The sequence below is a fragment of the Arachis hypogaea genome, chromosome 11 (genome assembly GCF_003086295.3).
Source record: "Arachis hypogaea cultivar Tifrunner chromosome 11, arahy.Tifrunner.gnm2.J5K5, whole genome shotgun sequence".
NCBI lineage: Eukaryota > Viridiplantae > Streptophyta > Magnoliopsida > Fabales > Fabaceae > Arachis > Arachis hypogaea.
In genome coordinates, this window is record NC_092046.1 from 4055324 (window position 1) to 4082479 (window position 27156).

The 27156-nt window shown below is 36.1% G+C and overlaps 2 protein-coding genes across 4 annotated transcripts; one reads left to right on the forward strand and one right to left on the reverse strand.

Moving 5' to 3' along the window:
- Positions 1–1955: 1955 nt before the first annotated feature.
- Positions 1956–18937, reverse strand: LOC112719960 (uncharacterized). 3 transcript variants are annotated; one of them, XM_025770721.3, is made up of 22 exons: positions 18790–18937; positions 18603–18646; positions 18408–18471; positions 18019–18133; positions 17844–17911; positions 17674–17771; positions 16898–17069; positions 16284–16497; positions 15568–15694; positions 14647–14756; positions 14431–14520; positions 8365–8493; positions 8069–8202; positions 7103–7192; positions 6925–6998; positions 6224–6350; positions 6050–6121; positions 5137–5176; positions 4044–4318; positions 3033–3210; positions 2753–2961; positions 1956–2491 (listed from the first exon to the last, which is right to left on the reverse strand). In XM_025770721.3, the coding sequence occupies exons 1-22, from the start codon at positions 18904–18906 to the stop codon at positions 2192–2194; spliced, it is 2847 nt and encodes a 948-aa protein (XP_025626506.1). In that variant the 5' UTR covers positions 18907–18937; the 3' UTR covers positions 1956–2191. The 3 variants fall into 3 exon arrangements, with proteins under 3 accessions (XP_025626506.1, XP_025626507.1, XP_029145918.1); XM_025770722.3 differs by having other exon boundaries at positions 14431–14523; XM_029290085.2 differs by lacking the exons at positions 17844–17911; positions 18019–18133; positions 18408–18471; positions 18603–18646; positions 18790–18937 and having other exon boundaries at positions 14431–14523; positions 16898–17058; positions 17674–17761.
- Positions 18938–19182: 245 nt separating this feature from the next.
- LOC112719961 (protein REPRESSOR OF SILENCING 3) lies at positions 19183–26291 on the forward strand. The gene is made up of 5 exons (XM_025770725.3): positions 19183–19362; positions 21169–21393; positions 21504–21719; positions 24217–24621; positions 24995–26291. Exons 2-5 carry the CDS (start codon positions 21187–21189, stop codon positions 25985–25987), a joined length of 1821 nt encoding a protein of 606 aa, XP_025626510.1. The 5' UTR covers positions 19183–19362; positions 21169–21186; the 3' UTR covers positions 25988–26291.
- The last annotated feature ends 865 nt before the right edge of the window (positions 26292–27156 follow it).

Sequence of the window (27156 nt, forward strand, 5' to 3'; positions counted from 1 at the left end):
TTCCTTTCACAAGGTGTTTCCTTTATCTTATTTTATTGAGTAATAGGACGGTATATTCTAAAGAATTTTGCGGTAAACTAAAAAAGAGCTTCAATATGCTCTGAGAAAATTTTGCAATAAATATACAGGTCTCTAAAAAGAAAAAAAAAGTCTAAGTCCCTTATAATGCTGAATTTATTGGTCTCTGACTGAATGAGATGGAAAGACAGGAGATATTTAGTAATTTTAAGACATTGTAATTTTTTAAGGACTATATATATTCACTATAGTAGTGTTTGGTGGAAAGATAGAGACGAAAAAACTGAGATTGAGAGACAGAGACAGAGATTGAAATAAATTTCAGTATTCTGTTTGGTGTAAAATGGGAGACAGGAATTGAAACAAGAATGAAACTCTAATTTAATTTGCACAAAGGGTAAAATTGAAATTAAATAATTGAAATGAAAGTATTTTAGGTATAAAATATTATTAAAGTTTCAGTCTCCATCTCTAAAAATTTCAGTTCCCTGTGTCCCTACTTTTTGGAAGTACTGAAATACTGAAATTTTAGAAACATATACAGAAATTTTAGTACCAGTCTTTGAACTAACAAACACGATATTAAGTCTCAGTCTCTCCGTCTCTGTCTCAATACCTCAAAACAAACGCTACCATAATAGGAACCAAGACAAATTTATTTTTTATTTTTTGGAAGGTACTAATGTATTATGACAACAATTTCACTTAAGGAGGTACTTAGATCCTTTAAAATAAAAAAGATTTATAAAATAAGTAAATAGAAACTAATTGCTCTTGGATTACGTAGTGGGACCAACACCTAATGAATAATCCAACTCATGATATTATCATCTAAGATTTTCTACTCAGGCAGAGTTACAACTAAGATTTTCCCAATAATTATCATCTCCATGTTGTTTTCTTTGTTTATTTCATATTTTTGGATGATCTTTTTCTAGTTTGAATGGTCTTTTCCAAAAAAGACCTTACTTGATACAACACCCAGCTCCATAGTATGTTAGGAAACACAATGCTCCAATAATTTGATACACAAATACCAACATATGTATGTAATTTTTTTTTAAAGATTTATGTACTCTCTTTATTCTAAAGTATGTCACTTGAAAATTTGATAGATTCATACTTCAATATATCGTTACTACGAATTGGATTTAAATACGTTGAATTGTTAATGTATCAAATTTATAAATGATAGATAATTTGAAATGAGTATTTATATATTCATAATTCATAAATGTCAAACAATGAATTTATATATTAACTACCATATAAGCTCATCCAAAAGAAAGAGAGAAATAGCGAGTGAAAAAGAACATCTCTTGGTATTTATATATTAAAGTTTATGGCACATTTAGTTAGATTATAAAAATCTAGACATTTTTATGGATAAACTCCATTTATAAGAATTTAATTTTCATACATTATAAGAATAAAAAAATTATACAAATATTCAATTATGTATTAACACATTAATAAAAGTGATTAATTTTCATTCCAACAAGGCAACGACTTAAAAGATCATTTAAATGCATAAATCTAATTAGATGACAGTATAAGACTCTCTATTCGTCAACATTAAACTCCTCTCATAATTTTATTTAGAGTTCCATCAAAGTTTTCATAAATTCCATATGTATATACTGTTTATGAAATGTTTTTATTCCATTCTTATCCCCGCAACCATAGAGGGCTAAAACTAAACATTTAGAAAGGCTCTCTGAGAGTTTAAGTAGGATTACAATTGAAGAAATTCATAAATTTCTCCTCTTATTCTACACAAACCAACATACTCTCAATGTAATAAAAATCTATTGAGTTGGTGATGGTAAAAAATTCAAACAAAAAAAAGTTACTTGAAAATTTACTCTTTCGGTTCCTTCATAAAACCTTAGATATCTTGAAAATTATGCAAATAATGACCTGGTAAAAGAAAAAAATAGTGAAAAGCAATGCATCTCGTACATTATGTACAAGTACAACCAAGTACTAATCAATAGCAGCTCAGTTTAGACTAGATCCAATTGCACTTCAAACCCTCCTTTCTACGGCTGTTCCAACCTCTTCATTTCTTAGTTGGATTGCACTTCCAATTAGAGAAACAGATGAACACAGGTACTAGGAAACTGTTCTCTAGTAAAAATAGTTATAACGGAAAAACTACCATAAAACTTAATCAATCACAAGAGGCAACAGAAAGTGCTACTCTAAGGTCATTAGAAGTTCCACATATGTACATCCTGTAAGTTTCAATTTCTTTTTTATGAGAAAAACTACCGCTATGAGCTGCGTAATGGTTACCGGTAGCTTTATCACGCAGCGAAAAGACAATCTCCCTGACTATTGGTTCATGGCCATTAAGAAGGTTTCCCATGCTCAAAACCTTTCTCCAAGACTGGCTAGCTGTGGGAGGAACAAACATATTTGACAACAATTCCCTCTCTTGATTCCTTAATTCCAGTTTCATGTCAAACCCCTATGCAACAAGGAAAGACGAATTGCATGTCAGTCCAATACTCATGTCCTAAATATATTTCTAAATTTTCCTCCTAACTTCTAAAACAGGAAAGAATCCTGATGTATTTTAATATCCAAAAAGCCAAAAAGGTTCTCAAGATTTTCCTTGTTTAGAAACAAACATAATAAGTAGGAAGATGTTTTGAGAGGATGCATCATTAGCTCATTTATTCCTCATGAATACATTTTGTGGAATGTCTAGGCATAAAAAGCATTTCACCTTTTCAACAATTTGCTCTGCCAAGCTTTCCATTTTTGAAATACTGAAGTCGTAGTAACCATTGAAAATTTCTCTGGCGAGGCGTGGTGCTCGTCGAAACTTTCGCTGAAGAGAAGCTCCGAGAGTCATTAACTTTTCAACACGTTCAAAAGCAGCACTTACTCGTCTTAAGTCTTCAAAAGTGTTGCTCTCAGCGGACAAGCGATTTACTGCAACAAAACAGAAATGTGTCATAATGATTATTCTCTTCTTTCCATGAGACAATCTAATAATTTGATACCTTGTAAAGGCCTCAAAGTAGTTGCCATGGTAACGTAAAGTTGCTGAATCTCGGTCTCCATCTGTTTCAGTTCTCCATAACTAGTCAGAATAAGTGTGTCAGCTGCTGCTCTGAAGGCAGTACACACCATTTGCTCAAGCAATTGATGTGGTTGTAATGTTTCAAGGTAATGAAGAACCTGGAGAAGCAAAGAAACACAATAAATTAGATCGGATAACAGACTCGAAGACAGAAAATCATATCTTAGGCAATTCAAGTACACAAAGGTAGTCCTTTTCCTCTCCACGCAAATGAACAGGAATAATTTTATTTGAAGAACACTACTTTGATGATTTGATCACGAGAAAACGTTACAAATGAGCCACAGTGAACATCTTTCATTAGATGAAAGAAGAGTTTTGTATACAAGAGCCCAGAAGGAATACAATGGGATTTTTTTTTTGGGGGGGGGGGGGGGTAGGGTAAGGAGACAACACGAACTGTAATATTTGAGGCATAGCTTACTGAACACTTATCAATTAAAAGCACACATTTGCTTGTTCTTAGACGGTTCTAATTATTTATTATTTATCAATCCATAATGCCCAACAGGATTCAAGGCAAAACCAGTTAATACTGAAATCAAAATTTAATACTCCAAATGACACCTTCCAAGCACTTGCAGGCATACTTGGATACGTATTGAGGTATCTATCTCTTTAACACATTTCGATGTTTCAAAACCCATATGTCTGGAGCACTTATCCTGTTCATTGATAGCTCAAGTTGGCTGTAAAATGCTAAGCAACAATTTAAATATGCTAACGTTAACAAGCTTTGTTTTATATTTACTTTCATCGTTTAGTTTCTTTCTGTTCAAATTGCTATTTTGACTTTCGCCTTTGTTTTGTATTTCTTTTTCTTTGATCCACTCTGCATTATCCTACCAATATGTCGAGAGTACACCATACTGTTGATGCAAAAAGCACATGGCCATCCCCTATAGCAAAAGAAAAGGAATTTGATACTTACTTTTTCTCCTTCTCTATTTGGATCAAGAAGAGGCTTCTGTTCGGAAGCAGGAAGAGCAGGAGCACGGTCCCAAATCTTTCTCCACAAATTCCCTTGCTCGGACATTCTCTTTGAAAGCCGTCCTCGTGGGGGCCATCTATCTTTTTCTAGAGCAGTGGATGATGATGATGATCCATGGTCGACAGGTTCATCCTCTTCCCAATCCCCCGGTGAATGCCATCGAATAAAATCTTCAAAAACAGCATCTGGATTTGCTGCTTTAAATGCTGACATATCTAATACCACCAAAAGCCAATAATTCTGAAGAATATCAGCTTGCATAATTGAACATAAAAAAAGATAGGAGGCAAAGAATTTTCATTATGCTGTATATTTCATGTGGATTAGAATCCACAAACACCAACAACAACAAGATTTATCCCCCTAGGTAGAGTCGACTACATGGATCAGTAAGTGCCATAGTTCGTCAGCATTATGGTATGACAATTTATCTTTCAATAATTTCTTCAAAGTTTGCTTAGGTATTCAACCTCTTGCCACCAATCTATATTATCCATTTAACTGTCTCCTCTATGGGTCTTTTCCAAACATGTCCATACCATTTACGACGAGATTCAAATATATCAATAATCAATTTTACTTCAACTCTCTCTAATGATCCACAATCACTTAAGGTAAAACTGAAATAATGGCAACTTTCAATAAGTTGTCAGGAAATTTCTTCTCCCAAAAATATCTTTTCTGGTTGAGTTTCATTTTACCAAGGAGCTAATAACATGAAATTTGAAATGCACCTTTGAAAATAGAAACAATCAAATGTTCAGTTTTCCAAAATCAGTGGGTATGGTGTAGACAACATCAAGTAAAATTAAAAATTAGGTTGACGAAAATCCATTGGAAGTAAGATACAAAAACTACGCATAAGCATCATCCTTTTATACATGTGAGTATATAAAGTTAAATTATCTTTCAATCTCTCAAACACCTGCTTCTAGAGGCCAGAATTGATAATTTCTCATAGGAAAAGAAGAAAAAGAATTTGAGTTATTATTAATAATTAGCAAGTAATATTTTAAATAATATACACTATTACCTGAAGTTAATATATCCCTTTCCAGCTGACCAGAAAAACTCTGCAAAAAAAAAAAATAACAGGCAATTATGAAGCAATGTATATTAGATTAATATGTTTCAATGAGTAATCTTTTGAGAACTTAAGTGTATGTATTTAATCTTTAGGCTAAGCGTCAATATGAAAATATCTCAAGAACTAAAATGTAGCATTTATTCTTTTAAGGACTATTAAACGAAAATATTTCAGGGACTACAATGCATACTTCTAATTGTTTGACTAAAATATGTTGGACCACATAGACCTCTGATTTGTATGCTATCTGCGGAGAGTGAGTGTATGTGCCCTACAATACTTCCTATTGACAAAAAAGGAAGTAAGAAAAACCATGCCAATGTGTTGGAGTATTTTGTTGGAGCATAATCCTTGTACTTTCAAAGTTCAATGACAGACTTTCAGACACATAAGTTTTGTCGGATAGGATTTTTTGTTTTGTTTTTATACCTAACATTGGTGTAAATAACGTGGTCTTTTACAAGGAATTTTTCTCTAAAATACGTTGAGATTGAGAATTATATGCTTTGTTTATAGTTTTCTCAAGCCAATTTTTGTGCTTGTAAAGATGATCTCTTTGAAGAGGAATTTTAAAACAACGTTTGAGTTGTCTTTATATGATCTCAAAGTCACAGGTTCAACTCGTGAAATCAGCCACTAATGCAATTATCGGGTTAGGCTGGCTATATTATATCCTTTGGGGGCAGCCCTTCTTGGATCTTGAGTTAATGCGAGACGTTTGTGCACTAAGCTATCCTTTTTATAGATTCTCTCTTCTCTTATATCTTCTTGTAAATTCATGATTTCATCTGAATACAATTCTTTTATCCAGTAAAATATAAATGATTATGATAACATGCATTGCATATGGGTGTCTTACAAATGAGTCACCTAAGGCTTCAACAGCTTGAAGCCGCTCCTCATGCATGTCTTCTGTCATAAGTGGTGGTTCCTGTAAATAACAAACAACAGTTAAAGTAATATCTTATTCAACACTGCCAAAGTAAGACAACATAATGAAAATTCCTCACTGGTGCCATGATTTTCCACACACCTGTGTGAAAGGGACATGCATACTTTGATATGACTTGAGAAGCATCATAGAATCAACAATACCAGCTGAACCTCTCCTTGTGAGGTCCGAAGATTTATCGTTAAATAGATCCACAATTCCAGGCTTTCTGTAAACAATATAAAATAGATGGGTAAATTGAAAGTGAAGGGTAAAATTAGCAAGCTAGCAATGCGTAAAAAGCACATTAAAAGCTAATGTCTCATTGAATATGCACGCTTGCAATATACCACTGTAATTCTATGGCCAGCTAAAACACAGCCTTTTTTTTAGGTAAAAAATATTGAAATTTTGAAAGCATGGCATCCATTGTTTGTTAAAAGGTGGACAAAACATAAACAAAGGTTTAATTAACCTTCAAAGTTCTCATAATTTAGCCTAATCTACATTTAACCCTATAGCTTAAAAATTGTTCATCAGGTTCATCTAAATAAATTTTTATAATCAATGTAGGGGATTGATTAAAAAGTTTTTAAACCATAGGGATTCAATTATTGAGTTGAATTCTAAGAATTTACAAAAAGATATGAACATATAAGAACTTCACTGAAAATTTAAGCATAACTGAGATTAGAAGCAATTAAGTGACCAAAAACAGTAATAGCCATTAAAGAGTAAGCTGTTATTTAAGAAACTAGAATTAGATGATAACACCCAAGCAGGCTCTCACTTGCTAAGTTCACCTGTCAACTATCCCAGGAATATCATCACTTGGTGTCGGCTTAATTGATGAATCATCCCCAACTACACTTTCTTCCTGCAAGACAAATTTACAGTTGGATGCAAAATAGAATAAGAAAAAAGTTGCTATCATACAATTATTAAACAAAAACCTAAAAAAAGGACAAAAATGTAAGTAACCTCAGACATGGATTCTATATGATCCAAACTTCCAATACAGTCTTCATAATCTTCAGTTTGTTGACTCTTCTTCTCAATGCAAATTGCAAGCTGAACATCAAAATAAAACATAGAATCAACTTAGACCTAAAATCCAAGCTAGCTGAAATATTGTCTTTTTCTCCTTATGTAGGGGGCTAAGGCCTAAAGAACAAATATAATGGGCAGGGCCAGGCCAGATTAAGTTAGAACCACCCCTAGCTTTTCATTGGGTCAAATTTTTAAGACCCAATCCCGACCCTAAACTAACAGAAAAGGATTGGGATTGGGTTAAACTGGGATGACCTGACATTTGATTAACGTATATAATTTTGGAAATTATACATAACAAAGTAATACAATCATAAATTTAAAGATGAAATTTAACAGATATATATCTATATCATAATAAATTATTTTAAAACAAAATAACAATATATAACATAAAAATATTAATTGAAGTTTAAAAGTCTAACATATCACTAATTTCACTAAAGAGTATATATTTTAAAGAAATGCATGGCTTCAGTCCCGGCCAGGTCTACCTGAAGCATGGTCTGAACCTAACCCGAAAATAGCACAGGGAACAAAGGGAAAAAAGTTGAAACCGGAAATATATGCTTCAGGTCTGGGTCGGGTCTTAATCACTCCATTTTGGCTACAAATGTGGGATTGGTGTGTAATTGAGGTAGAGAAAGTACATCGTGGAACAAAGCGTAGTCAATATTGTTGTATATTTTTTGTACTCATTACATTAATTCATGAATAATGACAATAAGAAAACTATTCACTCCAAAGTGAAAGGAACAAGAAGTTCAAAATGTTGCAGAAAACAAAACAAAAATTAAATGAGATATATTATCATATAAAATGTGTTATAAACTTATAATCAAACAAGATCATAGGGTGTAAAATTCTCCAAAGATTCTTTAAAGAAAAGTAAATTACCATCTGAAGTTTTTGGTTGATCAAACATGTGGAAAGGTCAATTGGTCCGTTAGTTGGCATTCGAGGCAATAATTGTGTTTCTTCCCAGCACCACCTTACTTCTCGAACAAACTCTAGCCATAGCACAGATATAGCTGAAAAAAAAAACCGAAAGTCGAGTAATACAAGTCAAAATACACAGTACAAATTAGATGTCTCAGAAATCAATGCCACCTAGGTGATCAATCTGTTGATACTTTCATCGTAAGTCTTAGGCTATACACAACAAATCAACCCAAACCACTGTGGGTAATTACCACGTATATTGCAGTTGCCAAACCAAAGAGCATGTAGACAAAATTGAGCAAAAAGAAATTCTCGAGGTGCGCCTTTAATGGCCCGAGCAGTCTTATGTCCATCATCAGTAAAATTAGAGAATTCCACACCTGCATACATTAGCAAAATGATGTAAACTATCAATATCAAATCTTAAATGCAAATATCTCAGCATGGCATATTAGTAGTCAACCCCATGTGTTTGAAATATTAGGATTCTGATAGAATATTGTTATGTTTACACGAGAGGAATACTATCTCTATCAGTCACAAGTTGAAGAAATAGATCTGCATGGAAGGAAAGTGGAAAACCACACCTTAAAAGCTAGCTGATAAGGGGGAAGAACCACTCTCCTTATATACAACATCAAGCATCCTGTTGAATATCAGATTAGATCTGTTTTGATATAGTTTCCATCTTTAGATATCTAATTCTGTTGGATCTCCTAGTATTAAGGGATCTGATTCTATCTCCTAGTATTAAGGGATCTGATTCTATCATATCTCCTAGTATTAAGGGATTTTATTTCTGTACCTATGTATATATATATATTGACGCTGGGAGATAATTCTCTCAAGGGAATTCATCCAAAACACAATCCTTGTCTCACTCCATTCGTATATTTCAAGTTGGTATCAGAGCGGGTTCCGACCCGGCTCTGGTTTCTATTTTTTTTTTTTTTTCTTCTTTTCCGGCTGCAATCTCTCAGCCGTGTTCCCTTTTCCCACCAGCTGACACTATCAGTTGTGTCTCTTCGTCAGAAATTGTTTTTTTCGGCCTGTCCCCAAAATTTCTCCGCTGCCCAGGCTTTTTCCGGCCCTCGTTTCCCTTCTGCAGGTGTTTTCCGGCCGTTTCTGAGTGTCTGCCATCATGTCTTCTGAGGTAATCCCCGACACCAACTCCAATGGTGGTAAACCGGCTGTTCTAACAACTGTCGTTTCTGGAACCGCTACAATGACCTCTGAAAAATTGATGGGTGCCAAAAATTACCTTTCTTGGGCTGATTCTGTAGAACTTTGGTTCATGGGCCAAGGCTATGAAGACCACCTTACTAAATCTGTTGATGATGTTCGCGCCGCTGACAAAACCACTTGGAAGAAGATTGATGCCCAGCTATGTAACCTTATGTGGCAGACCATTGATCCACCAAAGCTGACTATGTTTCGGGCTTACAAAACTTGTAAAAAGGTGTGGGATCGTGCTAAAGCTTTATACACTAATGACATTGCAAGACTTTACCATGTTGCTAAGAAGCTGTGTAGTTTACAGCTTCAAGGAACTGATATGGAATCTTATGTTGGGGCTGTGGAAGCTGTCAGGGAAGAGTTTTCGACTCTCCTTCCCTATGTGTCTAATGCTGATGAACATCATGCTCAACAGGGAAAGCTGTTTTTGGTACTTACGTTACTTGGGTTGCCAGCTGAACTTGAATCTCTTCGGCAACAAATATTGGGCACCTCACCCGTTCCTTCCCTTCAAGACGTATTTGCACGACTCTTGCAATCCGGCCCCTCTCTTGAGACCCATACTTTTGACCAAACTGCATTGGCATCCCAATCTTCTTCTCAAGTGTCCTTTCAAGTGCCCACTCGCGGCGGCCGTGGGGGTCGTGGTAATGGTCGTGGTAATCGTACTCGCCCTAGTTGTACCCATTGCCATAGGATTGGTCATACTCAGGATAAATGTTATGCTCTCCATGGTCGTCCTACTAAGGTAGCTAATGTTGTCCAAACTAATGAGCCATCTGACGTTCACTCCGCCGCACAACCACAAGGGATATTTGTCTCTGGCAATGATTATGATGAGTTTCTCAAGTACCAAGCTTCAAAGCAGGCATCTACTCCCGTTGCTTCGGTGGCCCACTCTGGTAATTCTGTTGCTTGTATCTCTCATTCCTCTTCTCTTGGACCATGGGTCCTTGACTCAGGTGCTTCTGATCACATTTCTGGTACTTCTTCTGTCCTCTCTAAACTTGAACACCCTGCATTTCTTCCTTCTATCACTTTGGCTGATGGTTCTAAAATTGGTGCTAAGGGAATAGGTCAAGCTACTCCTCTTCCTACAATACCTTTGAAATCTGTTCTTTACATGCCCAATTGTCCTTTCAATTTGATTTCTATTAGCCAACTTACTCGTTCTCTCAATTGTTCTGTTACCTTTTTTGCTGACTCCGTCATTGTGCAGGATCGAGGGACGGGACAGACGATTGGAACAGGATGTGAGTCTCAAGGACTGTATCGGCTTGCCTTACCCACTACTACTGTGTCTTCTGTTGCTGCTGTTGAGTCTCCGGACGTGGTCCATTGTCGCCTGGGACATCCCAGCCTCTCGAAGTTACAAGCTATGGTCCCGAGTTTATCTCGTCTTACTACCTTAGAGTGTCAAACTTGTCATTTAGGTAAACATGTTCGTAGTTCTTTTTCAAGTCGTGTCAATACACGGGCTGCGTCTCCCTTTTCTGTTATTCATTCTGATGTATGGGGACCTAGTCGAGTTACTTCTCATTCAGGCTTTCGTTATTTTGTCACCTTTATTGATGACTTTTCTCGTTGCACTTGGCTATATTTAATGAAGGACAGATCTGAATTATTTGTACATTTCAAGTCTTTCTGTTCTGAAATTCAAAACCAATTCAAAACTTCAATTAAAATTTTACGAAGTGATAATGCTCGTGAGTATTTTTCAGCACCCTTTTCGTCTTACTTGTCCTCCAAAGGCATTCTACATCAGTCATCTTGTCCTCATACCCCTCAACAGAATGGTGTGGCTGAGCGTAAACATCGTCACTTGATTGAAACTGCTCGCACTCTTCTTCTCCATACTCATGTTCCCCTTAAATTTTGGGGTGAGGCTGTTCTGACTGCATGTTATTTAATTAATCGTATGCCTTCTTCTGTTTTGCAAAATCAAGTTCCTCATTCCATTTTATTTCCTCATGAGCACATTTTTTCTCTTCCACTACGAGTCTTTGGTTGTACTTGTTTCATCCATGATCTTACCCCAGGCAAAGACAAGTTAACTGCTCGTTCTATCAAATGTGTTTTCTTAGGGTACACTCGATTTCAAAAGGGTTATCGTTGTTATTCTCCAGCTCTTAATCGTTTCTTCGTGTCTGCCGATGTCACTTTTCTTGAGAATACCCCTTTTTTCTCTGCACCCGACATCACTTCACCTTCCATTACGGAGGTGCTTCCTGTTCCTTACTTAGATGGGCCTCCTATTCCCACAAAGCCTCTCCAAGTTTATCATCGCCGCCCACGGCCTGCAGTCCAAGATAACTCATCTCCTGAACCCGTGGCTGAACCGTCCTTGGATCCTTCTTCGGGAGTTAGCAGTAGTCCTCCTATTGCTCTCAGACAAGGTACTCGTTCCACCCGTAATCCTAATCCTATTTATAATTTTCTCAGTTACCATCGTTTATCATCTTCGCACTATGCTTTTACCTCCTCTTTGTCTTCTGTTTCTATACCCAAAACAACAGCAGAAGCTCTTTCACATCCAGGGTGGCGCCAGGCTATGATTGAGGAGATGTCTGCCTTACATTCTACTGGTACTTGGGATCTTGTTCCACTGCCACCGGGCAAATCTACTGTGGGTTGTCGTTGGATCTATACTATTAAGGTCAGCTCAGACGGAACCATTGATCGATTAAAAGCCCGCCTTGTGGCTAAGGGCTACACTCAAATCTTTGGTTTGGACTATGGTGATACCTTCTCTCCTGTTGCGAAGATGGCCTCTGTTCGTCTTTTTCTTTCTATGGCTGCCATTCGCCATTGGCCTCTTCATCAACTTGATATTAAAAATGCTTTCTTACATGGTGATCTCGAGGAGGAAGTATACATGGAGCAACCTCCCGGGTTTGTTGCTCAGGGGGAGTCTTCCGGCTTAGTATGTCATTTACGCCGATCTTTATATGGCTTGAAACAATCCCCTCGAGCTTGGTTTGGTCGCTTTAGTGCTGTTATTTCTAAATTTGGCATGATTCAAAGTGAAGCAGATCATTCAGTTTTCTTCCGTCATTCTTCCTCCATGACCTCCATATATCTGGTTGTTTATGTGGATGATATTGTCATTACTGGAGATGATCATGAGGGAATCACTCAGTTAAAACAGCACTTGTTTGATCACTTTCAGACTAAGGATATGGGGAAGTTAAAATATTTCCTAGGAATTGAAGTGGCACAATCTAATGCGGGGATCTGTATCTCACAGAGAAAATATGCTCTAGATATTCTTGAAGAAACTGGAATGTTGGATTCTAGACCTGTAGATACACCAATGGATCCCAATACAAAACTTAGTCCAAATCAAGGAGAACCTCTTGCAGATCCTGGTAGATATCGCAGATTAATTGGCCGATTGAATTATTTGACAGTCACTCGGCCAGATATTTCATTTGCCACAAGTATCCTAAGTCAGTTTCTTGACTCTCCATGCGATAGTCATTGGGACGCAGCTGTTAGAGTCCTTAGATATATCAAAGGTGCTCCAGGAAAAGGTTTGTTGTATGAAGATAAAGGACATAACCAGATTGTTGGGTATACTGATGCAGATTGGGCAGGATCTCCATCTGATAGACGTTCTACATCTGGTTATTGTGTTTTTATTGGTGGAAACTTGATATCTTGGAAGAGTAAGAAGCAAAATGTTGTAGCAAGATCTAGTGCGGAAGCTGAATATAGAGCTATGGCACTTGCCACATGTGAACTTATATGGTTGAAGCAATTAGTTAAGGAACTTAAGTTTTGTGAGCCGAGTAAGATGGAACTGGTGTGCGATAATCAAGCTGCCTTACATATTGCTTTCAACCCTGTGTTTCATGAACGGACCAAGCACATAGAGATTGATTGCCATTTCATAAGGGAGAAGTTGCAAAGTGGGGAAATAGTAACAGCCTTTGTCAACTCCAACGATCAACTTGCAGATATTTTCACCAAAGCTCTCCGGGGTCCTCGGATACAATACATATGTAACAAGCTTGGTGCATATGATTTATATGCTCCAGCTTGAGGGGGAGTGTTGAATATCAGATTAGATCTGTTTTGATATAGTTTCCATCTTTAGATATCTAATTCTGTTGGATCTCCTAGTATTAAGGGATCTGATTCTATCTCCTAGTATTAAGGGATCTGATTCTATCATATCTCCTAGTATTAAGGGATTTTATTTCTGTACCTATGTATATATATATATTGACGCTGGGAGATAATTCTCTCAAGGGAATTCATCCAAAACACAATCCTTGTCTCACTCCATTCGTATATTTCAAGTCATCCCATACTACTCAATGTGGTACTTTGAGCACCCCATAATACCCAAGTCCCTAGCAGAATGCCATGAAACTTCAGAAGCAAGTTAACGGGGAAAGCGTTTAGATTGCTCATTGAATGGTGGACAGCCAACACAATGGTGGTGGTGGGGACCAAATAGAGATTAAAAAGAAGGCAAATGGAAGCGGCTTGCTATCAACAGAGAGCTGGATGCAGTAAATTAGGATTCTAACACCACAGATGCTTAAAATCAATCAATGAGTAGTCATAAGGAAGACATTAAATTATGTTCTAGATAGAAAAGAAAAGGAATGTTTAACAAGATGAAAGTGTTCATCAATTTGTAATGATTTGCATGTAAGATAATAGCAGTTCCCCCTTTCATGATTCATGAACTTGAAAATAGTGGCTGCATTGTCATTCAAACCACCACTAAGCTTTCATTCACTTCATTTTACTTGAAAGAAACAACCGATAGCCCAATTAATGATGTCTATCTATACAAATAGTAGATATTTCATCCAAACATATTGGACTTTTAAGTGATCTTCTTCCCCGTCCAAGAATAAGTTCCACTTGAAAATGGGAAATATCAATAGAACCACATTGGAGCCCTTTGCTCTTTGATGCCCAAGCCACAGGTAACTTATCACAGCAGATATATGGACCAGTGATTGAAAGCTACTGGTTAATAAAATTTCAAATAAAAGTATTGGAAAACCAAACTATTCAACCAGGATTTAAGACAAAATATAGGAGACAGAACAGCTAAGTACCATCAATAAATAGTTCTTTCAGCACACGATCTCTAACTGTGGGTGGAGGTACAGCCAACGATTTCAAATTATCAGCACCCGCATTTTCAACTGCTTCAAGCCAAGAGGAGGGAAAATGGTAACCATGTACTATGTACCAAAATTGAATAGCATTGCTATTCAAGCATGCTCGATTAAGTAAAATTTAAGATAGAATGCGCAGTAACAAATTAGAACCTGAAACAAAATCTTCCAGAAACTGTGCCTGAAATGACATTTCCAACGCATCAACTAGAAAACGTAACTGAGATGCAAATCCAACCCAATTCCCTTTGGAACCTTCAAGTCTATATGTATAAAAACGAAAATAAATAAGAAAAGTTTTTATAAATTGCATCAGAAGCAAAAGAAAACAATCACACTTAATTATGAGCTTCAGTAGTAATTGTACCTAAAACATACGATACTTGTTTATTGCCACTAAAAAAAGAAACAAAAATTCATGCTTAAGCTAAATTATGAAATTATTAGATTATTAGATAAAAGGACCTCCAGGAAATTATTTAAATTGAAAATAAGGTGACAAAGTTGTGGAAAGTATTCAGTTTGATGATGAAGAAAATTAATTTTTGGGTAGTTTAGTTTGTAAATTGACCTACATACTGAACCTGATTATTCTTTGAAAAAAGGACAAATCGATCCTTGACTTTTTGGTCCGTGGACACTTAAATCCTTGAGGATTTAAAAATACATTTAAGTCCCTGACCTCTTCAAAATCTGGATATATCGATCCCTGAGTCTAATTTGTCCGATTTTAAAAACTCTCTCACGTGTGCATCCGTATCAATCAGGTCAGTACAATGGAAGTCACATTTGATTTTTCTGTTGATTCTGACAGACCCAAGTGAACATTAGGGATCGATATGTCCAGGTTTTGAAAAAGTCAGGGATTTAAATGTATTTTCAAATTCTCGAGGACTTAAATGTCTACATATCAAAAGGTCAAGGGCATATTTGTCCTTTTCTCTTATTCTTTTATATAAGTTATAACTGCATAGCTTGAGCGGTAGGCAATCACTACTAACATAAGCTGCACCAACAACGAATAGCAACTATTCACAAAAGAATTTGGTTCAAGATGCCACTTGAAATCCTTACAAATTTGGGGAAATCCTTGGAGAGATCAACCACTTTTCAGCTTCATGAGGTGAAGCATTTTCTAGTTCAGCCATTTCCATAGAACTTTCAACCATCTTCTCGGACAATATCGCAACCAGTTCAAAAGCTGCATACAGCATAGGCATAAATTAAATAGTACTTGCATCTACATTAGAGAGATTCACGGAAATAGACTCTATAGCATGTGCCTTTATTTTATTGATTGATATATGCTCTTAGCAAGGCTTATTTTGCATATGCGTAATGCAATTAAATATGTTCTATTTGTTTAAAATCCTGTGGTTTTTTCTCTTTTTTTTTATGATAAAAGAGGGGAAGTGAGAAGAGGTAACAAGTGACTTGTGGCCAAAAAAACAAAAAATTACACACTTAACAATTCTATGGTCAACTAAAATTCAGAGGAATACGCATATTCAAAATAAAATTTTATGTGCCAAACACAAAAATGGCCCCAACTCAGCGGTATCCAGTATTCCACACTTACTACGGCAAGCGCATACTTACACTAATAGCTTATACTTCTGTGAGAAATACTGATGCCGACAATGAAATTTTCATAATTGGATTACAGGTACATGTGAAGATGAGTATTCATTTAGAAAGAACTAGAAGCACTCTGCATGCCAAAAATTCTTTGATAATTAACTTATTAAAATAACTCTTTCTATCTAAATGTTTCTATATCATAAAATTACCTTTTACAGGATCTTCTGCAGAATACCACTCACTCCAAGAACAATCAACATCCCATTGCAGGCCATTGGACTTTTCACCAGAAAGATTTTCTCCAGATTTTTCACCACCGAAGCCTTTCATATAGTCATCATCACACGGAAGCGTTCTATATGTTAGCTTCATTGTAAATCGGACCTTGAAATTATGAATTGATAGATCCAATGTGGAATAGGCCTTCAACATCAAATGCAGATTAATTAATACAGAGTAAAAGATTAAAGCAGAGGAAGAGAAGAAAGCAAAATTTATAGAAAACATCTTTTAAAAGAGATACGTGTGCTGTCCAAGCAACAGTACCAGAATATACAAAAGTAAATTAAAAAGTAAAAAGAAAGAATATATAAATTTCTTAGAAGCTCACAAGATTGTTAAATCTTCATGAATTTTTATTTTAAAAAATTCCTTAGCACATAGAAACAGAAATGTTCACTCCTAGTTATGGAATACTTATTTTCACTAATATATCCAGTGTACATAAGGACAATGCTAGAAGGGAATATCAAAATCACAATAGATGTACTAAATCAGAAAATATGAATATATATTATATAAGACAACTAGAGAAGGAACTCACAAACTTAGATACAAACAACTCGTACAAGCCCTCCAAATGCATTAATTTTACTGGAACCTGACTACCAATCCGATCTGCCTCAAACCTTCTAGTAAAAACAGTACCCATGCTTTGAATTCCGATATATGCTTTTCGAGAGGGATCATGAACTGGAACAAATGCTGGCCATAAACTATGAAGCCAATGTTATGAGAAACCACATCTTTATCTTGGTTAACTATACTAAATCAGATACTTCAACAATCATCGTATGTATAAATTTTTAAACTAAAAGTTTCGGGACCATTTGTCTGAGCCCTTTCCTTCAAGAAATAAGTACTTTTCTCAATAGAGGGTGAGTCTTGGTGCAATAATAGGTTGCTACCTAGTGACATGGAGGTCACAGATTCAGCCCTTAGAAATAGCATCTCCACCTACGGGGAGTAAGACTACATACATCTACCCTCCCTAACCTCCAGAAAGATAATCATGAAATCTTTCCAAAATGAAAAGGAAGAAGAGGCAATTAGTGCTTTCCTATAAGCTAGAATGAGTAACTTCTGAAGGGAAAAAAAGCTGAAAAAGTCCCTCACTAAAAGCTTTTTTTTTTAAACAAATGCTCCCTTTTTTAAAGTTCTCCAGTGAAAATAACAGGCAGGCCATAAAAACAAATATCACAGTGAACAAGCAGTTACTAGTTATCATTTACAATTAGACCATGATAAAATGCCAATGAACATAAGTTATTTTGATTTTCATTGCTTACTAAACACTAGACAACAAGTAAGAAGAGTTACCTTGAACAATTTGACAAAGCAATTGCGACAGCACTCAAGAGCTTGCTAGCTTCAGGTGCATCAAGAAGCACACCACTTGCACTTTGAGGAGCAATAACCTAGTGATAACCTAGAAATAGGTGATTCCTTATCCTTTGGGGAAAAAACAAAGCATAAGGATTAAACCATACCAAGAATTCTTTTACACCGAAACATAACTGCAGATCATGCAAATCAAAATTCCAGTCCCCATCTTTTACTGTAACAACAAGAAACCAAAATACATTAAACAACAACTATCTCGTGAGCCGCAACCTAAATCTACCAACCACTCACAGCCAAAAGAAATGGGAAAATGTCAAATACCATTAGGGTTGGTCTCAAAATAGTATTCCATGTAGTAACTTTTCATGGCATGCTTCATCTCGGATTTCACCTTGTACAAACTACCGGAATTCTCCAAAAGAATTGCACCTTTTTCCTTTAACCAAATAGATCAGAAGAAGCTCATTCAGGTACAGAAATAAAAAATGGCATACCCCCCCCCTCCCCTCCGGGCCCACATTTTTCAACAGATAATTATTATAGCATTCCACTGCTTCCAACTTCTACCAACATTGCATCATAATTAACAGTTAACACACTAGCAACATATAGCAAGAACAGAAAAAAAAATTCATAAAAAAGAAAAGCATTTCATAAGCATCAGTAACACAAGATAATAGACTTGCAGAATATAAATTTTCAATACTTACCAACAAATTAATTGGACCATCAGACATCCAAAGCCGACAAACAGCCTCTATTTCAGAAATGAACCTAAAAACCGATCAACCCAACCAAAAATAAAATACCTAAATTAAACCATGGAACATTTTTTGTTTTCCATGCAAAATTAAGAGCAGAACAATGCGAACTCAGGAATGCCGAATGCACGATATAACACATACCGTTCCCACGAAGAAGCAAGGGTGAAATCATCAAAGTGCTCAAGCTGCCATCAACATCCAAAAGTGAAACAAATTAGTTACAAAAAATCAAAATTATCTTAAATCCTATAAAAAAGACAAAATAATAAAATTGTAATTGCCAAGTTTTTGCAGAAATTAAGGGAGAACAATTAATAAAAGAACACACGCTTTCTTCTTCTTCGTTTTCTTCTAGCTCTTCTTGTTGTTGTTTTGGGGGTTTGTGACGTGTAGCAGGAACTTGGAACTTGTTGCTGGTGGTGGTGGTGCTTGAGGAGGACGCCATGGAAGATTCCAGAAGGATTCTTTAAACGGAATCACACCATTGAAAATTGTTTCAATTCTTCTATCTTATTTCGGATGAGAAAAGAAGATGAATCTGCTTGATGAATAGTTCTTACTGTGGAGATCTGATCTGCTGCCTCAGCTTGAAATCAACGATCTCGTTCGTAAAACGTTTCTCACATATTATTATTCAGTTATTATCATGGTTCTGAAAACCGGACCGGACCGGCCGGTCGAACCGGTAATAAAAAGGGAACCACGCGTGAACCAACCCCCTCTTCCCCCAATCATTCATTCATTTAATCAGAGATTGGAGAACTCTGAAGCGAAGGAACCCTAGCCCTCCATCGTCGCCGCCGTTCCCAGGTCGTCACCGCCGTTCCCAGGTCGTCGAACCCTAACCCAGTAACTCGGCAGGTACTCTTCATCTTCGCTGGCTTCTCGGCACGGAACCCAGGTTAGTGGCTCGTCTTCATCTTCGGTCTTCTTCTTCAATTTTTGTTCCATTTTTCTTCAATTCTTCTTCGGTCTTGGTTTGAACTTTGAAGTTTGATTCTTCAATTCTTCTTCTTCGGTCTTCCGTCTTGGTTTCCAGTTTGGTATTCCCTTGTATTTGCTGGTGGTTAATGGTGGAAACTTTACAAATTTGCAAATTTGTATGTATGGTTCTGATTGCTCTGTCTTGTATTCACTATACTCTGATTGCTCTGTTAGTCAGTAATACTTACTCTGTTACTCTGTTTTAGTGTTTTAGTCAGTAATACTTACTCTGATGGCTCTGATAGTGTTTTACTGGTTTACCAGTTGCTGATGGCTCCTAATTTGTTTGTTGCAATATTGTTGAATGCTGTAGGCTGATGGCTCTTAATTTTTTTGTTCAAATTTACTGATGGCTTTGTTTGTAGTTGCCGGTTTTGCTGGGTGAAGGTTTAGTGTTTTGGAATGTTTCATAATATGCTAATGTTTGTAATTGCTGGCTTTGTTTGTAATTGCTGGGCGAAGGTTTAGTGTTTTGTGATGATTGGTTAATGTTTTGGTTTAGTGTTCTCCCTTCTCCCTGTATTTATTTCTGCATGTTGCTGAATTGGTAATTAATAAATTTGCCTTTCTGCTGTAAATCGGGACTTTACTAGGATTTGTTGCTGAATTTGTTGCTTCCCAGTCACAGAATCAGAACAGAATGCTCAGTCAGTGCTTGATTGATTAGCTTTGCTCACTGATTGTATTTGATGATAAATTTTAAATTTTAAATTTGCACTGCCTATGTTACTGATTTACTGTTCTTTTAGTGCTTTTTGTTGTTGTTAATCATTGTGATGAGCTTTGTTAAAATTTGCACTGCCTATATTACTGAGTGTTCCTTCAGTGGTTTTTTTGTTGTTAATCATTGTGATGAACTTTGTTAAAATTTGCCCTGCCTATGTGACTGATTCACGGATTCATCCCTCTCGTCATTATCATTGGCATGAACTCCGAACCAAAACCCCAACTCTCTGGATAAAATTGTAACGAAAGCTGATTGGGACTTTTTCTTCTACCTAAGGTATGAATCAGAATGATGAGGCCAAGTTGTGAATACACAAGTGTCAACGGACTATAATATATATTGAGTTTGTGACATTAGAAGGGTGTAATAATAACAATAATGGAGTCATGTTATTTGAATATTGAGGTTTAACATTTAAACTCTCAGCTTCTCAGCCCTGTTTGATTCTTCATCTCAGGCAATTGAATCGAATCAACCAGGCCTTCCTTTTCTTTTTCTTTTAGTTGATTCTTAATTTTTCTAATATATGTAGCTTTCTGAATCAAGTGGATCAGATTATGTAGTTTTCTTGATTTGGGATATTTTCAGAGACGCATTAGAAGAGCTATTTTATTATTATGTTTGCTATAATAATATTCACATGTTCTGTATGCTTGTGATTGTTTCGGTGTTTACATTTTCTTTCCAAGTCACTTCTTGTGGTTGTTCTTTGAGTTAAGGCTTTGTATGTGTGTGTGAGAATATGTGATAATGTTGAATGCTGTTGCATCTAATAGGAGTTCTTGGAGTACCCTCATCTTTGGTCCTTTATAATTTATTTATTATTTTATTCTAAAACGGTTTTTCCAGTTGAACCACTGATTGGACCGGTTGGATCAATGAACCAGTAAACCAGTAATTAAAGCGGTTTGATGACCGGTCTGGTTTTCAGAAAACATTGTCGAACCAACTTAATAGCATTCCTCTATCAACCGTATTATTGTTAATTGAGTGCAGGCTAACGTTCCTTGGGGCATGGAGGGGCAACACAACAAGACGGTGAGAATATTTGTCGGTGGATTGGGGGAATCAGTAACTAAACAAGACCTCCACAGTTTGTTCAGCTCTTTTGGCAATGTCGAAGCAGTCGAAACAATCCGAACCAAAGGTCGCAGTTTCGCCTATCTTGACTTCCTTCCTTCTCCCACCGATGACAAATCTCTTGCCAGGCTTTTTAGCAAGGTTAGTTTTTTCTCTTATTTTTTTAGTTAAAACTTCATTAAATTCAATTGATTATAACAATATGCATTTTCTGTTAAAAACTAAAAAAAAAAAAATTATTGTCTTGGCAGTATAATGGTTGTGTTTGGAAGGGTGGGAAGTTGAAGCTCGAGAAGGCTAAAGAACATTATCTAGTGCGGTTGAAACGAGAATGGGATGAAGATGCTATGTCTAAGATTGAACATGTTAGTGACAAACCAGTCACTACTGATAAGTTAGAGGAAAAGCCCACAAAGGAGAGTTTAAAGACAAAGCAGCTCCACATTTACTTCCCGAGGTTAAGAAAGGTGACATACTAATATAACATACCTTTATTTATTCATTTAGTCGACACAAGTATGTATTCATTGGTCATTGACGTTGTTAAAAGCCAATATCCAATGAGTCTGGATGGATCAAGCTCCTCTAAATTGAGGATATTGGTAAAGTTACAAATTAAGATAGTGGGGTTCACATATGTTAGAAGTTACAAATTCAGTGGTGATTAAGCCTTCACTTCATCACTTTACTAACCTCATTTTAGAGGATCTTTTTTCAGTTTGGGAACCCTACGTTGAATGAACTCCATCTACAAATATGTTCACTGGTTGTGTTTCAACATGTTTTTTGGATGTTGAACCGTGGCCTTTAAAGGCGTTTGTGTTTTGAATAACCTTTAAACTGTGAAGCTAAAAGGTGTGGATGCCAGTCTTGGGTGTGTATCTAGTGTGGCTATGGCTTTGTAGAATGCCATTTTTGCGTATGAAAGTGGTATAACATGGGAAATATTATGTGAAATACTGTAGAGCTTTGTCATGGATTCATGTCTTAATATTTTTGGTTTTTTTTTTTTTCAATGTCAAGAATTAAGCTCACAATATTATGGGTACAGTTATTTCGGTAATGAATGACACTAAGAAATGATCTGAACTGTTAGCTGTCTCCATTTCTATGAGGCCATACTGTAAACATTTATTATGACATGTTTTAAAGGTTTTGGCAGGAATAACAATGCCAACATTTGTGGGAGTGTCTAATTATGCTGTTCTCAGATGGTCTGTTTGTTTGAAGTGTGTCATCTTAGATTTTTTTAGGATTATTCTTTTCTTTTACATATCTTATAGGTAATTTTGTGCTTTTGGTGTCTTGTTTTTGTTCTGTGATGTATATGTGTTTTTTCGGGACTGTCCCTGTATAATATGTAGAGACTTCAGGGAATGTTTGCGACATTTGTAGCCTTGAAGACTCATTGTTGCCTTCTAGGTACTATCATGAGAAGAGAGAGAAAAAAAGAGAAGAGGGGAGGGGGGGTTGTATATAATTTTATATCATTGTTTTAAATGGTTTTTCATTTATATTCCTCCTCTACTCTGTTAAAATTTCTGTTCATGTAATACATGTTAGGTTTAACATCTTATCATAAGGTTTAAAATGGTCAAGAATTTGAGATTAAGAACCTAAGTTGTAATGCACCTTATAAGAAAGTATGCAGCTGAAGATATAAGATGTGAAGAAAAAGGTAAATGGGTTAAGGAAAATGTGGGGCAGGTTTAGAAGAATGATCTGGTGGGGGCAGGGTCAGCGTAACTGACTTGCTGACTCAGCAGAAGGGTGTGCGTGAGGTGCTGTGGAGAATATGCAGCATGGATAGGGCACATTTGTAGGAATATGTGTGTCATTTGGAGGTAGGCTATCATTTGAGCAACAAAAGTTCGGATAAATAAGAACTAACAAACAGAAGAGCCTAGCATGAATGTAGCAAAATTGTGAAATTCACTAATCTATCTCTCTTAATTTCTAAGCCAGATACCTCTCCTTGCACCATGTACAAGCAAGGCAATCCTATCCCACATGGCTTGCTTGTTGGAATGTTTGTCATAGCCAAATGTGTCAATGCCAATCAATAAGAATTGCTCTGAGCCTCTAGGATACACCCAACACTCGCCAAAGATACTAAACAATGCATTCCAAAGAAAGCAAGCCACTGGATAATGTAAAATGAAAAAAAAGTGATATTGATTTAGAATTCAACCTGAACATAGCACACATCTGGAGGATTATCCATATATGGCCTTTCAAACCTGAGAAAGGTCATTGTTATCCTTGGATGTGAATAATACACCTTTTTTCCTTCTTTTCTTTGTATCATATAACATTGAGGACCAAGAAGCTATTTCAGCAAAATTAAAGAAGAATCTGCAGAAATGCACACACCAGAAAAAAGAAAAAAGAACTCGTGTGCAAATGATAAAAAACATGAGAAACTCTAATTTGGCCATAGCGTAACGTATAAGATACATTGCCTTTGTTTACTGTCTTTGTTTCTCCTCTGTTCCAACTGCGACAAAACACAGGCTGAGACAGAGAGAAGGGATGAATGAGGCTGCAACAGAGGAAGAAGAACCTAATTGGGTTACCTAAGTTGTTTGTCTTTGACCTGACTACCCACCATATTTTGATTATGGCCTCAACACCACGGGAAAAAAAGCACTCCGCACCAGAAGCTCCATTGCATCCGGCTCCTGCTCTCCTCTGCCTCAATCATGTGCTATATACCCCTGCAATTGCTAAGCCTGCATGCTTCTATTGCTAAATTTTGGCTCAATTTGTATGTTTTTTAAATTTTTTGGATTTTTTTTGTTGATATTTAATTTAAGACTTCCATTTATCTGTGATATATAAATGTGTAACAGTTTTATTATGTAGAATGCATTCTTGCCTTTCCCTTATATTTGGTCATGTAAAGAAATGTTAATGCTTAATCATGTGGTTCAATTTTCACATGCAACATCTGTACTTATGCAGGTAAAACCTATACCATTCACTGGAACTGGAAAGCACAAATACAGTTTCCAGAATATTAAAGTTCCTCTTCTCCCTGTGCATTTCTGTGATTGCAAGGAACATTGTAGTCCTTCTGGCACAGAAAGGGGAAAACTACATATTGAAAGGGCAACAGAAATTGGAGGAATGAATGATGAAGAAATTAACATAATGAATGTCGTGATGAACAAACTACTTGGAAAAGAAAATGTTTCCGAAAAGAAGAATCTTGAAACAGAGGATTCCTTTGAATCACCTGCACATCCTGATGACTCTCAAGTAGGTAGTTCAACAGATGAAGATGATATCATTATTAACGTGAACACAAAGAGAAATAAATCGTCCATAATAGGGAGTGAGGAACTTCAAATGATCTTGGAAAATCAGGTTAATTTTCATTGCTGTCATTATTATTATTATTATTATTATTATTATTATTATTATTATTATTATTATTATTATTATTATGCAATAGGACTTACTAGGGAATGGATCTTCTCAATTTTTTTCCCTCAATTGTTTGGTAAAGTGTGATCTCTCACGTTACATTAAGTGGGACCAAGAAAAAATATGTGAGAGAAGATATTGAATGATGAGAGATCACACTTTACCAAACAATTAAGGGAAAAAAATTGAGAGGATCCACTCCCCTTACAAAAGAAACCGGTTAAGTTATCTCTTATTGCATCACTCTTTTTTTTTTTTTTTATCAAAGAATAGATTTATTTATATTGTTTCTAATTGCTGTTTGGATATTCAGGACTCATGGTCCAATAAATCAAAAATTGGTAAGGAAGAAAATGACAAGAGTGAGTCTGATGTGCATAAAGGGCATAAGAGCAATCCCAACAATAAGAGAAAATCACTTCGCAAATCGGAAAGGGAAAGCATTGGACATGTGTCTACTACTGCTAAAGGAAAGAATAATGTGCAGACCCTTCCAGATGAGGTAGAATCTGGAGTGCAACCTGTTGAGTCAGAAGATGATTTTGGCAAACCGTCTAAAGTTTCATGGTCTCAGAAATCTTCATGGAAAGAACTACTTGGTAATGGAGGTAATACTGCTTTCAATGCCACACTCATATTTCCTGCAGAGCAAGAAAGACCTGATAGTCCATCCCAATCCATATCTTTAAACGACAAAACTGAAAACATGGAAGGGCATGAACACCTAGGGAGTGAACCCACCGATACAGAATCGACAAAGGAGCTCACTGAAGATAATCATACCAACACATCAGCATTAAGAAAGCATGCTGAAGCTCAGCCTGCTGACAACAATGTGGAGTTGAAGAAGACCGGTCGAGGTGCATCATGGCGACGGAGGCAATCATGGACACAACTGGTTGCTGGAGACAACAGTTCATTTAGCATTTCACAGATTTTGGCAGGCATTACATTCTCAGAGCCAATGGCCAAGGGGTCTACCATGGACCCTGCAAATTCCAACAATCCCAAGCATAATAATGTAGGTAAGGATGCTATTAATGAAGTTGTTACTAGTGATGGGTGTATACCGGAAAAGAGTCAACATGATGGTGGTGGTGCCAATGATACTGCATATGAGGAAAAGAGTGAGACAAGAGAAAAGGAAGGATCGTCTGAAGAAACAGTACAAAAAGAGAGATCCACTGCGAGGGTTGAAGTAGGCGAAACTTGCACATTCATGAGAAGTTGTTCTTCTTTGAAAGAGTGGGCGAAGGCTAAGGCTGCTTTAAGTGGATCACTCAAAAGGAAACGTCCCAACTCCTGAGAACCAGTAAAGAAGCATGAATAACACTGTAGTGTATTTTTAATTTGTTGTTTTTCTTGGCTTATGCATAGCAAAATGAGGGAAATTAATTTTCAGATACTGCGAAATGATTGATTTCTGTTTGATTGGACAATGCTGTAGGGACTGCTTAACAATAGAGAGTGTGACAATAGTCAATAGCCATGTTGAGCTTGGGAATAGTCTTTCCCCCATATTTTTACTTTTTAACTGTTATAACTTATATTAAAATATAATTTTAATCTCTTAAATAAAAATTAAGATGAAACAATTTTAATCTCTTAAATTAATTTTTATTGTTGAGTTAAGTCTACCTAATTTTAATACATATTTTATTGAATTATCTTAGTTTATTTTTTTTTAATGTCTAAAATTAAGTTTTTTTTGGGTCTTGATGTGGGTTGGGAGAACCCAACCTACACCAAACACAGAAGACACGAGATGGGTACAAGACTAATGAAAGCTCAATGCCCTTTATTAACACATATCCCCTAATACTAATAGCATTCAAATTTAAAAGGATGAGCTTCTTAGAATCTTGGGTATAATTTTAATACTCCCCCTCCCTTCCCTTCCCTTCCCCTTTTTTTTTGGACTGGTATACTCTCGTCTTTTAATATTCACAAGGATATAGTTACTCATTAATGACACAAGGTTTAAATTGGCTGAAATTCTGGGCGCAAATGTAAATTAGATGAAATAGTCAAAATTGGTACATAATTCAGTCAAAAAACTCAAAAAGGTATAACTAAAGTAGTGAACTATGAGGAATTTCTAGTTTGCACACTTTACAAAAAACTCGTTTTTTATTCTAATAATTGGTTATATAAACATTCAAAATAAGGAGGTTGGTCAATTAACTCGAGTTGGTCAAGTAGTCACCTTATTTATCTACTTAAGAGAATATCGAAAATTCAAATTTTGTTTTGTACATGCAACAACTTATTGACTAGCGACAGACACTTAAATAAAATTCAGATCGACAGTGAATTAATCTTTGACCTATATCCTTTTAATTATTACAAGTATGAATACGAAATTGCCATCTTCTAGGGGTGTGCATGGGCCAGATAAAACCGAGTTTGATGTGACCCAGACCCGACCCGAAATATATACCGGGCCTATTTATTAGATCCGAATCCGACCCTAGA

What these genes read in the sequence shown, in the direction of transcription:
- LOC112719961 (XM_025770725.3), top strand. Translation starts at nt 21,187, where the DNA reads ATGGAGGGGCAACACAACAAGACGGTGAGAATATTTGTCGGTGGATTG. An exon ending in TTGCCAGGCTTTTTAGCAAG is followed by an intron (nt 21,394 to 21,503) that starts GTTAGTTTTTTC and finishes TTGTCTTGGCAG; the next exon opens with TATAATGGTTGTGTTTGGAA. An exon ending in ACTTCCCGAGGTTAAGAAAG is followed by an intron (nt 21,720 to 24,216) that starts GTGACATACTAA and finishes GTACTTATGCAG; the next exon opens with GTAAAACCTATACCATTCAC.
- LOC112719960 (XM_025770722.3), bottom strand. Translation starts at nt 18,906, where the DNA reads ATGGCGTCCTCCTCAAGCACCACCACCACCAGCAACAAGTTCCAAGTT. An exon ending in TGCATGTCCCTTTCACACAG is followed by an intron (nt 6,122 to 6,223) that starts GTGTGTGGAAAA and finishes TGTTATTTACAG; the next exon opens with GAACCACCACTTATGACAGA. An exon ending in CAGAGCAAATTGTTGAAAAG is followed by an intron (nt 2,492 to 2,752) that starts GTGAAATGCTTT and finishes CTTGTTGCATAG; the next exon opens with GGGTTTGACATGAAACTGGA.